This window comes from Cervus elaphus, chromosome 7 (genome assembly GCF_910594005.1).
Source record: "Cervus elaphus chromosome 7, mCerEla1.1, whole genome shotgun sequence".
In the NCBI taxonomy this organism is placed as follows: Eukaryota; Metazoa; Chordata; class Mammalia; order Artiodactyla; family Cervidae; genus Cervus; species Cervus elaphus.
The window spans coordinates 40,071,064-40,085,093 of record NC_057821.1 but is presented as its reverse complement, the minus strand read 5'-3'; the positions used below and the strand labels follow the sequence as shown (position 1 = coordinate 40,085,093).

Below are 14,030 nucleotides of genomic sequence, written 5' to 3'. Positions count from 1 at the left end.
TCTGTTGCAGCACGAAGGCATGTGGGTTTTGGTCCATGTCCCCTGCATTTTAAGGCAGATTCTTAACCAGGCCACCACCAGGGAAGTCCCAGAACTCAAAGTTGAAATGACTCGGTTAAGTCAAACAAAACTAAGTATCCTCACTCCAAGTCTGAGCTCTTTCTACCAGGCCCTGTAGCTGCCCTCAAAGTTGATGGCCAAGTGAAGGACAGCCTATTAATAACATCTACTCCACACACAAGGAAAAGTCTGGTGGAGAAGCATCCCCGGAGACAACAGACTCCAGCCTCACAGTTCCATTGACACTCTTCTCAGGCTTTGAGTCTGAGGCAGTTTTGGCCTGGGGTGAGTCTCCCAAAGTTGTGCCTTCCTTTTGGCCCAACAGTCCAAGCCAATGTCCTTTTTTTTTTTTTTCCAATGTCCTTTTTAGCTTTCAGGAAAGTCCTCGCTGCCATGAAGCCAAAAGGCTGGAAGATGAATCATTCTCAGGATAGTCTGGGCTTTTGCCCAGACTCTGCAGAGAAACCTTTTCTCCCCATCATGACATGGAGCATGTTGCCTTCACGTGTGGCAGTGAGGGAGCCAGGATTCAATGATCTGATTCTTCCAAGTCTCTAATTAAGTTGCTCTTGTTTAGTTGCTAAGTCGTGTTTGACTTTGCGACCCCATGGACTGTAGCCTGCCGGGCTCCTCTGTCCACGGCAATCTCTAGGCAAGAATACTGGAGCGGGTTGCCATTTTCTTCTCCAGGGGATCTTCCCCAACCAGGGATGGAACCCAGGTCTTCTGCATTGGCTGCTGCTGCTGCTGAGTCACTTCAGTTGTGTCCAACTCTGTGAGACCCCATAGATGGCAGCCCACCAGGCTCCCCCGTCCCTGGGATTCTCCAGGCAAGAACACTGGAGTGGGCTGCCATTTCCTTCTCCAATGCATGAAAGTGAAAAGTGAAAGTGAAGTCGCTCAGTCACGTCCGACTCAGAGCGACCCCATGGACTGCAGCCCACCAGGCTCCTCCGTCCATGGGATTTTCCAGGCAAGAGTACTGGAGTGGGGTGCCATTGCCTTCTCCGTCTGCATTGGCAGGTGGATTCTTTACCACTGAGCCATTGGGAAAGCTCGTCTCTAATTATATTTGATCGCAAACCAGGGACTCAGTGAAGCATGTGAGTTCTTTCAGGCCCCTGGGGACAAGTCCCTGATCTCAAAGTTTATTGTGATTGGTAAATGTGATGAATTCTTAGGTGGTCCCACCTTTTAATTTTTAAAAAAATGAAAACAGAAGATTTAGCAAAAGGAGATTTAATGAACATAAACGATCATGAGGACCACTTTCAATTTAAAAAAAGGAAAGCTTTCAGAGAGCTGGTTAACTATGGCCGCATCTGGGGGCAATTTTATATTAATAAAAGTGGAATCAGGCCAAAGCCAGCAAAGTCACATACCCAACATAATTTGGGCCTGATGTAAAATAAAACCTGCCTAAAGTAAATGAGTACAATAGCATCAATGTGTGTTTATAAATAAAATTATTACTACGCAGCACTAAGCCAATATGGTATTTTAAACCTAGTAAAAAAGGCAATGGATGGACATAGGAATGGGGTGGGGATGGGGCAGATACATGGTTAAGGCAAAGAGTTTAGTTATATTCCTAAAGGGGACTGCCTTAGTTCTGTATTAACCAATCTTTGTTAAACACGATTTCAAACCTGCTGGTCTCACCTGGTAGCTGTCCAGCCCTCTCTGGAGCTTGGTGGACCTGGCAGTGATGCAGCCGATGGAGATGGACAAGACGGCTTCGACCATGAGTGGCAGTGTGCCGGAGTGCTGGACAGGCTTCACTGTGACTTGGACTCTCCGGGAATGACCCTGCAGAGGTGGGGGTGCGATGCGGAAATGGGTGCCAGGAATGGGAACCGGGAGGGACAGGTGAAGAGGATAAAGGAGAGGGGGAAGAATTATGGAACAGAGAGGCAAGAACTAGAGAGTCCCAGAAAATGTCTGTGACGGAGAAAGCATGAAGCAAGCTGAGGCAAACCGAGTACCTGTCTGAGCTGAAAGACGCCGCCTGTGTTGACGTCCTTGGCCTGGTGAAGCTCCACGGCGGCGTACTCCCCCAGCTCGTTTAGCTCCAGGATGGAGATCCACATCTCTATTCTGCGAGTAACTTCATTCCACCTGCAGAAACACGTCCCAGCAAACAACCAAGTCATTATTCTTTTAACATTTTTTTATTCTTATTTATTTGACTTTGTCGGGTCTTAGCTGCAGCACGCGTGTGTGCTCAATCTCGTCCAACTCTTTGCGACCCCATGGATTGTATAGCCTGCCAGGCTCCTCTGTCCATGGGATGATCCTGGCAAAAACACTTGAATAGGTTGCCATTTCCTCTTCCAGGGGATCTTCCTGACCCAGGGATTGAACCTGCATCTCCTGCATTGGCAGGTGAATTCTTTACCATGGCACCACCTGGGAAGAGCCTTAGTTGCCTCTCAACAAGTAGGAGTGTAACTTCCCCGACTACGGATTGATCCACGTCCTCTGCACTGGAAGATGGATTCTTAACCACTGGAGCCCCAGGAAAGTCCCATCCATGTCATTATTAATCAAACACATTATTAGCAATAGGAAGAAGCCCCAAGTCACTGAGCATTTATTATGCGTAAGGCACTGTGCTATGTGTATCACACAAATTATTTTCTTATTTAATAAACTCTCAAAACAACCTCCTATGGTATAGGTTCCTTTTATTTATTTTATTGAGTGAATAAAATTTATTGAGTGAATAAAATAGTCAGTTCACATATTCAGTGAACTGTTTAGCTCTCAAGCATAGAGCTGGATGAGTCATGACAAATGCACACATCTGTGCCCCTTGTCTGGCCATGACCACAGCAAGTTTGCTCAGGCCCCTTCCCCCTCAATTCCCACACCATTCACAGTAGCTGTATAACCTCAGATTAGTTTTATCTGTTCAAAAACTTCATATAAATGGAATCATGTAGTATTGTGCTCTTCTAGCTCTGGCTTCTCTGAGTCAAAACAAAGTTTGTGAGATTTGTCCAAATGGGTAAGAGTGGGACAGAGTCCTTTTCCTTTTTATTGTTGAGTAATAGTCTATTGTGTGACTAATAACACAGTTTATTTCTCACACTGAAGGACATCTGGGTTGTTTATAGTTTGGGGGACATTATGAATAGAACTGCCATAAACATTTATGTACCAGGCTGCTTATAGACTTGCATTTTCATTTTTCTTGGGCAAATACCTAGAAGGATGACTGCTGGGTCATGGGAGAAGCAAATGATCAGCTTTAGAAGAATATACCCTCCTGTTTTCTTCTATAAGCTATATAGTTGTATCTTTTACATTTAAAGTCATGCTCCATCTCAAATTAAGTTTTGTGGAATCATGTGAATTAAGATCAAGGTTGTTTTCTTCCAAATAGATACCCAGATGTCTCAGTCTCATTGAAAAGATGTTCCTTTCCCCATTGAATTTTTTCAAAACCTGGTAGTTTCTTTCATCATTCCCATTTCACAAAGGAGGAAATAGGCTCAGAGAGTCCTAATTCTCAACCGCTGTCCAAGCATGAGCCTTGACCCCGCGTCTGAAGCCCTCAGCCAAGCACACACCTGTCATGCAGTGTTCTCGTCTTAGCGTGAAGGGAATCGACTTCCCAGATGGAGCTGCCATTCCCGGTACACCGGTGGCCCCACACTTCGATGGCCAGTGCTCCATCTGAAATGAACTCCAGGAATTCCTCCGTTACGTTCACCACGTAGTCCTGGGATAAGCAGGGGAAAGGGAACAGGACAGGAATTATGCAGAAAGGAATCTGTGAAATTTCCTTGTTACCTTTCAACTGGACAGATTCACTTCAGAGTAGGTTAGCCTGATCCCAACTTTAAACCCATTGCTGCTGTTGGACAGAAAACGGCAAAGAAACCAGCCTTATTAGATGGGAAGGGATACTCCGAGATAACTGAATTGAGTTCCTTTCTTTAATACAAGAGGACACTGAGGAAAGCAGCCGCCCCACGTCACACCGCTTGCTGTTGCAGAGCTGAACCTGTCCTCCCTTCCTTGTGGTTCGGTCTCTTTTTCCCACACCACTCCGACTTTCAGCTGGAACAGACCAATCAGCACAGAAAAAAAAAAAAAAAAAAAAGAGGAATTTATGATTGTTCTTTGCTATGGCTTAGGAGATTAAAAACAGAATTAAATTTTATATGATTATCTCCACCCATCTGCACTCCTGCTCTTAAACTCTCCCACTCCAACTTTGCAAAAAGCGTTCACTTATTTATTTATGTCAGTGCTCGGGCTTCTCACTGTGGTGGCTTTCCTGCCGTAGAGCACAGGTTCTAGGGTGCACGAGCTTCGTAGTTGCAGCTCCCACAGTCTCAGCACAGGCTTGGCGGTTGTGGTACACCGGCTTAGTTGCTTCTTGGCATGTGGGATCTTCCCAGAACAGGGACTGAACCCATATCTCCTGCACCGGCAGGCGGATTCTTTACCACTGAGCCACCAGGAAGGCCGTCTCACTCCAACTTTTCGCAGATGAGTGAAGAAATAGACGCTGAATGGATGGAGCAGCAAAGCAAATCACCCAGAACAAAGCAGCAGGCAAGGAACCAGTTTCCTTTCCTTCCCATTAGCAGGAAAGGGAAGGAAATGGAAAGGCTGTGCTGTGCTGTATTGCTTTAACGTTATACTACCTAACTTATTGTTTTGTTTGGAGATCAGTACAGTTCAGTCACTCAGTCGTGTCTGACTCTTTGAGACCCCACGGACTGCAGCACGCCAGGCTTCCCTGTCCACCAACTCCCACAGCTTGCTCAAACTCATGTCTGTCGAGTCGGTGATGCCATCCAACCATCTCATCCTCTGTCGTCTTCTTCTCCTCCTGCCTTCAATCTTTCTCAGCATCAAGGTCTTGTTTAATAAGTCAGATCTTCACATCAGGTGGCCAAAGTATTGGAGCTTCAACGTCAACATCAGTCCTCCCAATGAATATTCAGGGTTGATTTCCTTCAGGACTGACTGGTTTGATCTCCTTGCAGTCCAAGGGACTCTCAAGAGTCTTCTCCAGTACCACAGTTCAAAAGTATCAATTTTTTGGCACTCAGCTTTCTTTATGGTCCAACTCTCACATCCATACACGACTACTGGAAAAACCATAGCTTGACTAGATGGACCTTTGTCGACAAAGTAATGTCTCTGCTTTTTAACATACTGCCTAGGTTGGTCATAGCTTTTCTTCCAAGGAGCAAGCGTCTTTTAAGCTGCAGTCACCATCTGCAGTGATTTTGGAGCCCAAGAAAATAAAGTCTCTCACTGTTTCCATTGTTTCCCCATCTATCTGCCATGAAGTGATGGGACCAGATGCCATGATTTTTGTTTTTTGAATGTTGAGTTTTAAGCCAGCTTTTTCACTCTCACCAAGAGGCTCTTCAGTTCCTCTTTGCTTTCTGCCATAACAATGGTGTCATTTGTATATCTGAGATTATTGTATTTCTCTCAGTAATCTTGACTCTAGCTTGTGCTTCATTCAGCCCAGCATTTCACATAATGTACTCTGCATGTAAGTTAAATAAGCAGGGTGACAGTATAGTATAGAGCCTTGATGTATTCCTTTCCCAATTTGGAACTAGTCCATCATTTCATGTCCACTTCTAACTGTTACTTCTTGACCTGCATACAGATTTCTCAGGAGGCAGGTAAGGCGGTCTGGTATTCCCATCTCTTTCAGAATTATCCACAGTTTGTTGTGATCCACACAGTCAAAGGCTTTAACACAGTCAATGAAGCAGAAGTAGATGTTTTTCTGGAATTCTGTTGCTTTTTCTATGATCCAGCAGATGTTGGCAATTTGATCTCTGGTTCCTCTGCCATTTCTAAATCCAGCTTGAACATCTGGAAGTTCTCGGTTCACATACTGTTGAAGCCTACCTTGGAGAATTTTGAGCATTACTTTGTTAGAACGTGAGATGAGTGCAATTGAGTGGTAGTTTGAACATTCTTGGGCATTGCCTTTCTTTGGGATTGGAATATTTGAAGATAGGGCCAGAATTTTAAAAGGAAAATAAACTTAATGACCAATTAGCACAAACTACACATTTTAGGGGTGAAAAAAAATTCCAGGTCACATAGTGAGTCCAAGGCCTCTGAGACTAGTCTTTATTAAGCTAGTTGTTAACTAGGACATATTTTAAATCCAGGTTTCACCCTTCTAAAGGAGCAACTTTTTGGCTCTAAAGAAATATGAGAAATAATTAAAAGAATATTCAGAGAACAACAACAACAAAAGATTAATAAAGAATTGACAAATAGACTTGGTGAACACAGCTTAAAAAAAGTGGGCTACTTGTTTTCATAAAAATAATGACTTGACAACTGATGAATTTATTTGCAAGGCAGCAATCGAGAAACGGATATAGAGAACAGACTTATGGACATGGGGAGAGGGAAGAGGGTGAGACATATGGAAAGAGTAACATGGAAAGCTGCATTACCATATGTAAAATAGACAGACAGTGGGAATTTGCTGCAGGTCTCAGGGTCCTCAATCAGGGGCTCTATATGAACCTAGAGGAATGGGATGGGGAGGGAGATGGGAGCGAAGTCCAAGAGGGAGGGGACATATATACACCTATGGCTGATTCATGTTGAGGTTTGACAGAAAGCGACAAAATTCTGTAAAGCAATTATCCATCAATTAAATAAATTTAAAAAGGCAAAAAAAAGAATGACTTGACAGACTTTACATATGTGAAATTTTACAAGTGATGATATGGATGTGTTTTCTAAGTGTTGAACCAGAAAAGATGGGCACAATTTCAAAAAAATAGTAGTCTTGAGAATCTATTACGAATTGTCCATGGAAAATAATTGTAATATATAGTGGAACTGTATGTAAAAAATAAAGTACACTTGGAGGTTAAAAAGCCTAATAAACATATTATGTTTCATAATGGGGAAAACCTATAAGTTACAAGTAGACTTCTGAACTGGGCTCCGGCCGGCAGCCTCCCAGGTAGTTCATTTTGCAGTGGCATTTGTACCTTACAGTGAGAGAAGGTCACGGTGTACTGGGCATCCTTGGACTGCGGGGAAGGCACCTCAGGGTCCACAACAGGGGCAGCCACCGTGGATTCACACTGGTCCCAGAACGTGTACTGACAGAAGACGAAATTTGAGAGGTTTAAGGGCAGCCCAGTTGCTTCTTTAATTTTTACCTGAAGAGAAAAAAAAAAACAAAACATGCAAATATAACTCTCATAAAGAAAACAAACTATGCATGCTTTTCATAGGGATGAAATAAATCAGTCATCCATTTGACATCTGAAGTGTTCTTGCCTGGGAGATTCCATGGACAGAGGAGCCTGGTGGGCCACAGTCCATGGGGTCGAAAAGAGTCGGACATGACTGAGTACACACACATACAAGAGCATCTGTAATGACATCTGTACCACAGTTTTGTAACTGCAGTATATGAGCATGGTGACAAATGCACACATCGCTCTCAAACTTTCCTAACGACTGAGTTTCAGATACAGCTGCAACCTTTACTAGAAAAGCATGATTCACTAAACAATATACACTCCTTGCAGCTTACATGCATAGACACTTTTGAAACTTCACACAACTGTCATCATAAAGTGTGCTATACTTCTGGAAAAAGTACTGTCCATTACCATGTTTGCTGTCAGAAAGTTTAACTCATAGCTCAGTTGGTAAAGAATCTGCCTGCAATGCAGGAGGCCCCGGTCCGATTACTGGGTCGGGAAGATCCGCTGGAGAAGGGATAGGCTCCCCACTCCAGTATTCCTGGGTTTCCCGGGTGGCTCAGCTGGTAAAGAATCTGCCTGCAATGTGGGAGACCTGGGTTCGATTCCTGGGTTGGAAAGATTCCCTGGAGAAGGGAAAGGCCACTCATTCCAGTATTCTGGCCTAGAGAATTCCATAGGCTGTATAGTCCATGCGTCGCAAAGAGTCGGACACGATTGAGCGATTTTCACTCACTCACTCACTCACTCACTCATGTTATATGCAAAATGCCCAAGATTTTCCATCAAATTGTTTTGAATGGAAAAGATCACTTATTCGAGCCTCTGCAGCCCCGCCCTCTCACCCGGCATGTCAGTTTCTTGACTCGGTGAATGATTTCCCCGGTGCTGTCTACAACTTCGAGACTCCCACTTTCACTGGAGTTTTCCGAGGAGTCGTCCTCCACCATGCGCTCCGGGACGGCGCCTGTAACTCGCATCACTTCCACGTGGAGACGCCCTGCAACCTGGGTCAAGGAACCAGAGCACCGAGGGGTTAAAAGGCAGCCTGTGGACAAAACCAACCTGAGATGGGAAGGATGCAACCATAACCCCCAATGAGCAGCTCCACCGTGACAACTAGGCCACCTCCAGCAACAGGAAACTTCCAGAGCTAGTCCGCTCCATCACCTGCTCGGAAATCCCCAGGCTTTACTTGGAGCGAAATCTGCCTCCTGGAATCATCTTCATTCTTACCCTTCTTCTACAGGACAGTTCATGAACAGCACAAAGGCAGCTAACACATGCTACTTGGAGTCATCTATTTCCCTTATTCATATATTCATTCACATACTCATCTGATCAAATACCTGGCATCGTGGGGAACACCAAGATAAAGACACGCTCTGCTGTCTGGATGCGCACGGTCAAACGAGGAGACAGAGAATTAAAAACCCAGAACAGCAGTATAGACTAACTGCTCTAACAGAGATATGTGTGGGTTGTCACGAGACGAATTTATCCACTTGACAGATATTTACGGAGAAGTGACTGGGTGCCAGGGAAGGTACGAAGCATTGCGTTTACAACAGTAAACCAAACAGTCAGGCCACTGGGCTCATATGGCCTCTATTCTCTTGGAAGCAGAAAAGGCGAACAGACCTCACATGGTGGCTGGAAGCAGGGTGAAGGGTGAGACCTACTCCAGGAGGGAGGACAAATATAAAGCCACTAAGTTATAAGGAAACAGGTCCTTTAAGGTGGTTTTTCTAAAAAAAGGGGGTGGGTGGGGCTTGAAGTCTCCAGCCCTTTAGTGGTTCTCTGGATCATTGAGAGTTTAGCAGCATCTCTCCTGTAACTGCTGGCACAGAACTGAATTTAATGGGTGGAGTCACCCCAACCTTCGCAGACTTGGAGTGCGGTCATCGGCCAGGTTTATCCCTGAGACCACACTTTAAGGCTGGAGTGACAAGTCGTGAAGGGGACACACGCGCTGGCAGTGCTGCTGTCATCTTAAACAGTGAGGCTCATTCTCAAAGACAGCTCAGACCACCTTCTGCAGAGCAACTGGCCCTGGCACCCAGGACCTGCGAGAAATGAGCTGATGGCATTTGACAAGTGAGACAAATGTGGAGGAAGGAGTATGAGAAAGGGAAGAAAGGAGAAATCACTTAGGAGATGGTACTTCTTAAAGCTTTTTTCCCCTAATGCTTTTTGAGAACCTAATACATTTTTAGTAAAATTTTAGGGGTATCAGTGGAACACTCAAAGCCCACCATGGACCCTAGCTTAAGTAACCCTGACTAGGGACTCAGCTATTACGTCCCTTTGTCATTGGAGTTGTGCCCATTTTTAACATGGCAAACAGTAACTTCATTAGTCTCCTATAGCAGCATAGTGTTCACAGGTGGGTTACACGTGTGGGAATATGAGCCATGTACTTACACATCACAGCTGGGAACCTCAGGTTTATTTTCTGGGTTCACTTCAGGCAGAGTGGAGCCCTATTCTCAGCCTGCTCTAAGAACCACAAACCATACGTAAACTACACAGTCAGTGGGAATATGCTGTATGATGCAGATAGCTCAAACTGGTGCTCTGTGACAACCTAGAGGGGTGGGATGGGGTGGGAGGAAGGTTCAAGAGGGAGGGGACATACGTATACCTATGGCTGATTCATGTCGATGTATGGCAGAAACCAACACAACATTGTACAACTATCCTCCAATTAAAAATAAATTTTAAAAGTAAAATAAAAATGTAACTTAAAAAAAGAATCATGAAAAGCAACTTAGTATTTCCAAGTTTGCATGTTATTAAAGAACAAATTACTTTTAAATTTAGTAGCGTCATGAAATATTGATGTTGCTAAATTTAAAATGAAGACATTTGTTGCTGAACTGGGTAATAAAAAAAAGTTAGAACTTGAACATTTTCTGAAATGTTTCAGGCTGAAATAAGGCCAATATAATGAAATAATTGAAATATGAGAGGCATTTTTTTTTAAAAGAGGTGGTAACAATAGGATGGTTAAGCTTGTTTGTTTTGAATATTTCAGATTTCAAAATAATCCTCTCAAGTTATATCTTATAAGGGCTTCCCCTGTGGCTCAGATGGTAAAGAATCTGCCCGCAATGTGGGAGATCTGGGTTCAATCCCTGGGTTGGGAAGATCCCCTGGAGAAGGGAATGGCTACCCACTCCAGTATTCTAGCCTGGAGAATTCCATGGACAGAGGAGCCTGGCAGGCTATACAGTCTATCGGGTCACAAAGAGCTGGACATGACTGAGCAACTTTCACTTTCATTTTTATATCTTGTAAAGATCACTTAGGGGCCAGGAAGGAGCTAAAGGGTATTATGGAGGTAAGAGCTTAAAAGAGGAGTCAATGTGGGGCACAGAGCCGAATCTGGTCTCCAAAAGATTTCTAATTCGATTAAAACGAAGAAAATCCTTGTGAACCACAAACAAAAAACATGTTCTAATAATCTTTTAAAGCCATGAGTTAATGTTGATAGTTTCTACTGATATTAGTAGAGGAAAAGAATGTGATCCTGAGGCTTCACCCTAGTTTCTGGGTCTAAATCAAGAACATAACTTAAATCGAGTTAAAACAAACCAAAAAAACCACACTTGAGCCATGGTCATTTTCTCCCAGGCTGGCTCGTCCTTACCTCCCCCTGCTGGCTGATGATAGGAACTGCATACTGAAGCTTCACATCACAGAAGAGACACTCCAGGAACACATTAGCGACACCAATCAGGTTGTGATTCTCTTGGGCTTCATAGAAAGGGTCACCTCGTTTCCCGCAGAGTCGCTTAGCCTGAGTGGCAGGACATGTTAGGGGGTTGGGCGTAGGGGGTGAGTAGGAAAGAAAACATCAACCTAATAACTATTTAAAACCATCTGTTTTTAAATGTTTCAAAAAGAAAGCATTTATCCACATCAATTAAAAGTAAAATCAGAATCATGTCATTAAATAAAACAAAACTAGCACACAGGAGGGGTTTGTTAGTTAGGGCAATAACTGATGAAAAGGCGTGGAAAGCCTTTCCATCAGTTATAGCCCCACCCACCACACACCCCACCCCAACCCTCCTCGTCTTCCCTGGCACACCCTACCTTTTTTCCATTACTCATGTCCGAACAATGGAACATGCTCTCTAAAATTATTCTTAGCATGTACCCAGCCATGAACACCGCTAGGGGAGCATGAGCATATTCTAATGAATACAAAATCCATGCTGGCCCATCTAAGCTGATTTTTAACACCACCTACAAAACAGCACAAATCCACTTTGTTCCACTTCATTTCACTTGAAATGTACTCAAGATGCAGAAGGTGCTAGATGTTCTCTTCACTTAGTTCCTATCTGTGTGAGGATCACATATTTTATGGCCCATCCAACTGACCTTTCAAGATCACTTTCACTTTATATTTCTAATATAAATGTCCCAAGCATCACTACAGATATTCAGTGGTGCCGGTGTGTGTGTTCTGACGACTGTGTGTTAGTCACTTAGTCATGTCCGACTCTTTGTGACCCCATGGACTGTAGCCCGCCAGGCTCCCCCATGCATGAAATTCTCCAGACAAGAACAGTGAAGTGGATTGTCATTTCCTTCTCCAGTTCTGATGGCTAAATCACTTATATTCTGTCCTTTTAATGCAACCAAAGCTCCTTGACATTTTGTCCCTTTTACCTCAGGAATCTTTTCCTTCCATTCTTGATAAAGTTCTCTCATATCAATTAATTTATTCTCCAGCTTCTCAATGGTCCATACTTGGGTGCTCTTTCCTTTCCTCCTCACTTGAATAGCTGGCTCACTCACTATTGCTCCTCTCTGTAGAATGTAGGAAAACGAAGACAAAAAAACAAACACAGCAAATCTTGTTATAACGTTTTGGATTGCTAAAGCAATATGCACTATCACAAAGTAGAAAGTTTGAAAAAGACACATAATGTATACAAAGAAAGATGAAATCTACCATATATGGAATATTCTAGTTTATTTTCAATCTTCTTTGTAGGGCTGTGCACACACATTTTATTTTTAATCACAATCAGAACCAAGCAAAAATACAGATTTCCCATCCCAATTCCTTCTCCACAGTTAACCTTTTTGTGTGGTTAAATATTCTTCAGAAATATAATGTTTAATAGCAACAAAGTGATCTGTTATGGGGATGTATCACTCATTTGACTAATTAGTCTACTGCCCAAGATCATGGCTGTTTCAAATGTTTGCTATTACAAAGGTAACTATGATAAGCAGCCTTGTACAAAAGCACATAAACCTTTACAAACACTTCTGTAAGTATGGATTTAGAGTAAATGTCACAAAGGAGAACTGCTTGGTCAAAAGACTAAAATGCAAGAAGGCTGATGAGATACCCTCTGACTCATTTCTCGCTCACTTGTCGGGAGGGAAAAATGAACAGAGGGAAAAATCACTTTTCAAAGTTTCTCCCTAAAGAAAAAAATCTTGAAGTTTTAATGATGGAAACTTCCGAGGGGCTGCAAAGAATCCTTCTGTGTACATAAAACAGGGATCACAGGAGTTTTCCTTTCTTGTCACTCTCTCAGAACGGTACTATTATAAGATATTTACACATCCCCCATTTCAGGAGGCATTTATATGAGAGAGCAAAGCAAGAGGAGTTAGTTATATCCATTTCTAGTTTCAATGTTTTATTATTTATTTCTGGCTGCACTGCGTAGCTTGTGGCATCTTAGTTCCCCAACTAGGGAGTGAATCCTGGACCACAGCAGTGAAAGAGCAGAGTCCTAACCACCAGGGAATTCCCAAGTTTCAATGTTTTAAAAAAAGCATTTAAACTAGCAAGTCTTTTAGCCCTCTGGATTCTCATATTCTGATCATATATACCCAAAGAGGTTTCTAGAGGGGGTCTCTAAAAGAACAAACCCTCTGGCTCACGTCAGGGTCTCTTCACAGATGTTCTGCAGATGTCAAGGTTCTGTTCTACCTCTCAGAAGCTACTGCCGCGCCTTTGCCCTCCTCCTCTTTGAGAGCATTCTCACCTTCCTGTTGGCACTGAGGTTCGCAGCAGGGATCTGCAGAGTCACCTGGTAGTCGGTGAGCTTGCTCATCTCCTCGGCTAAGAAATTTGCCTCTCTCACCAGGGTGTTGGCTTTCACCAGCTGCTCCCGCAGTTTTGCCAGGCTTTGGCGAAAGAGTTCGTCCCTGCGAGCAGCAGAGAAGGAAATGAGAACATCCGGAAGAAAACTGCAATCCCGTTTTCCAAGTGAGTCATATTATTAGAAAGTAGTAAGAATCTCCTCTCAGAGTATCTTTCAACCTATTGTTGCCAATTCACCTCTTATGCTTCCCTCTTCCCACGGGGGTTCCATGGGCTATTCACTGGTAACCAGGGATGAGGAGCAAATGTGTGGGGTAACTTAACTTCCAACCATGTTTTAAATTATATAATATTTGAAAAAGAATCGATTTTGATATGAAAATGCAAAAAAAAAAAAAAGCCCAATAAAGCATTCCTTTAGGAAAAAGAAATCATTATGACTTTTGTAAGCTTTGCAGTAGAGGAGATCTAGAATAAGGAGAAAGTGTTTTATGTGATATCTTCATTTGGTAAATGTGAGAAGTAGGTACTTTTGGGGCAGCAGAAGTTTGCTTTTCAACTCTAAATGATAGTGCTTCCTGATAAATGTGTCTCTAACATCCTGACTAGATTCAAACCCTATTACATATTTTCCCAGAGCCACATTTTTTGCCTCA

General features: G+C 43.3%; 1 protein-coding gene across 13 annotated transcripts in view; it reads right to left on the bottom strand.

Moving 5' to 3' along the window:
* The window catches only part of KIF13A (kinesin family member 13A), a 196,549-nt gene that overhangs the window by 30,492 nt on the left and 152,027 nt on the right, over positions 1 to 14,030 (bottom strand). For all 13 annotated transcript variants that reach the window (XM_043908448.1, XM_043908451.1, XM_043908452.1 and 10 more), the window contains 8 exons: positions 13,316 to 13,478; positions 11,976 to 12,116; positions 10,945 to 11,094; positions 8,138 to 8,299; positions 7,068 to 7,241; positions 3,636 to 3,787; positions 2,046 to 2,178; positions 1,723 to 1,869 (listed from right to left, as the gene is read on the bottom strand). In XM_043908448.1, coding sequence (XP_043764383.1) covers positions 1,723 to 1,869; positions 2,046 to 2,178; positions 3,636 to 3,787; positions 7,068 to 7,241; positions 8,138 to 8,299; positions 10,945 to 11,094; positions 11,976 to 12,116; positions 13,316 to 13,478 — 1,222 coding nt within the window. The remainder of the gene's footprint in view (positions 1 to 1,722; positions 1,870 to 2,045; positions 2,179 to 3,635; positions 3,788 to 7,067; positions 7,242 to 8,137; positions 8,300 to 10,944; positions 11,095 to 11,975; positions 12,117 to 13,315; positions 13,479 to 14,030) is intronic.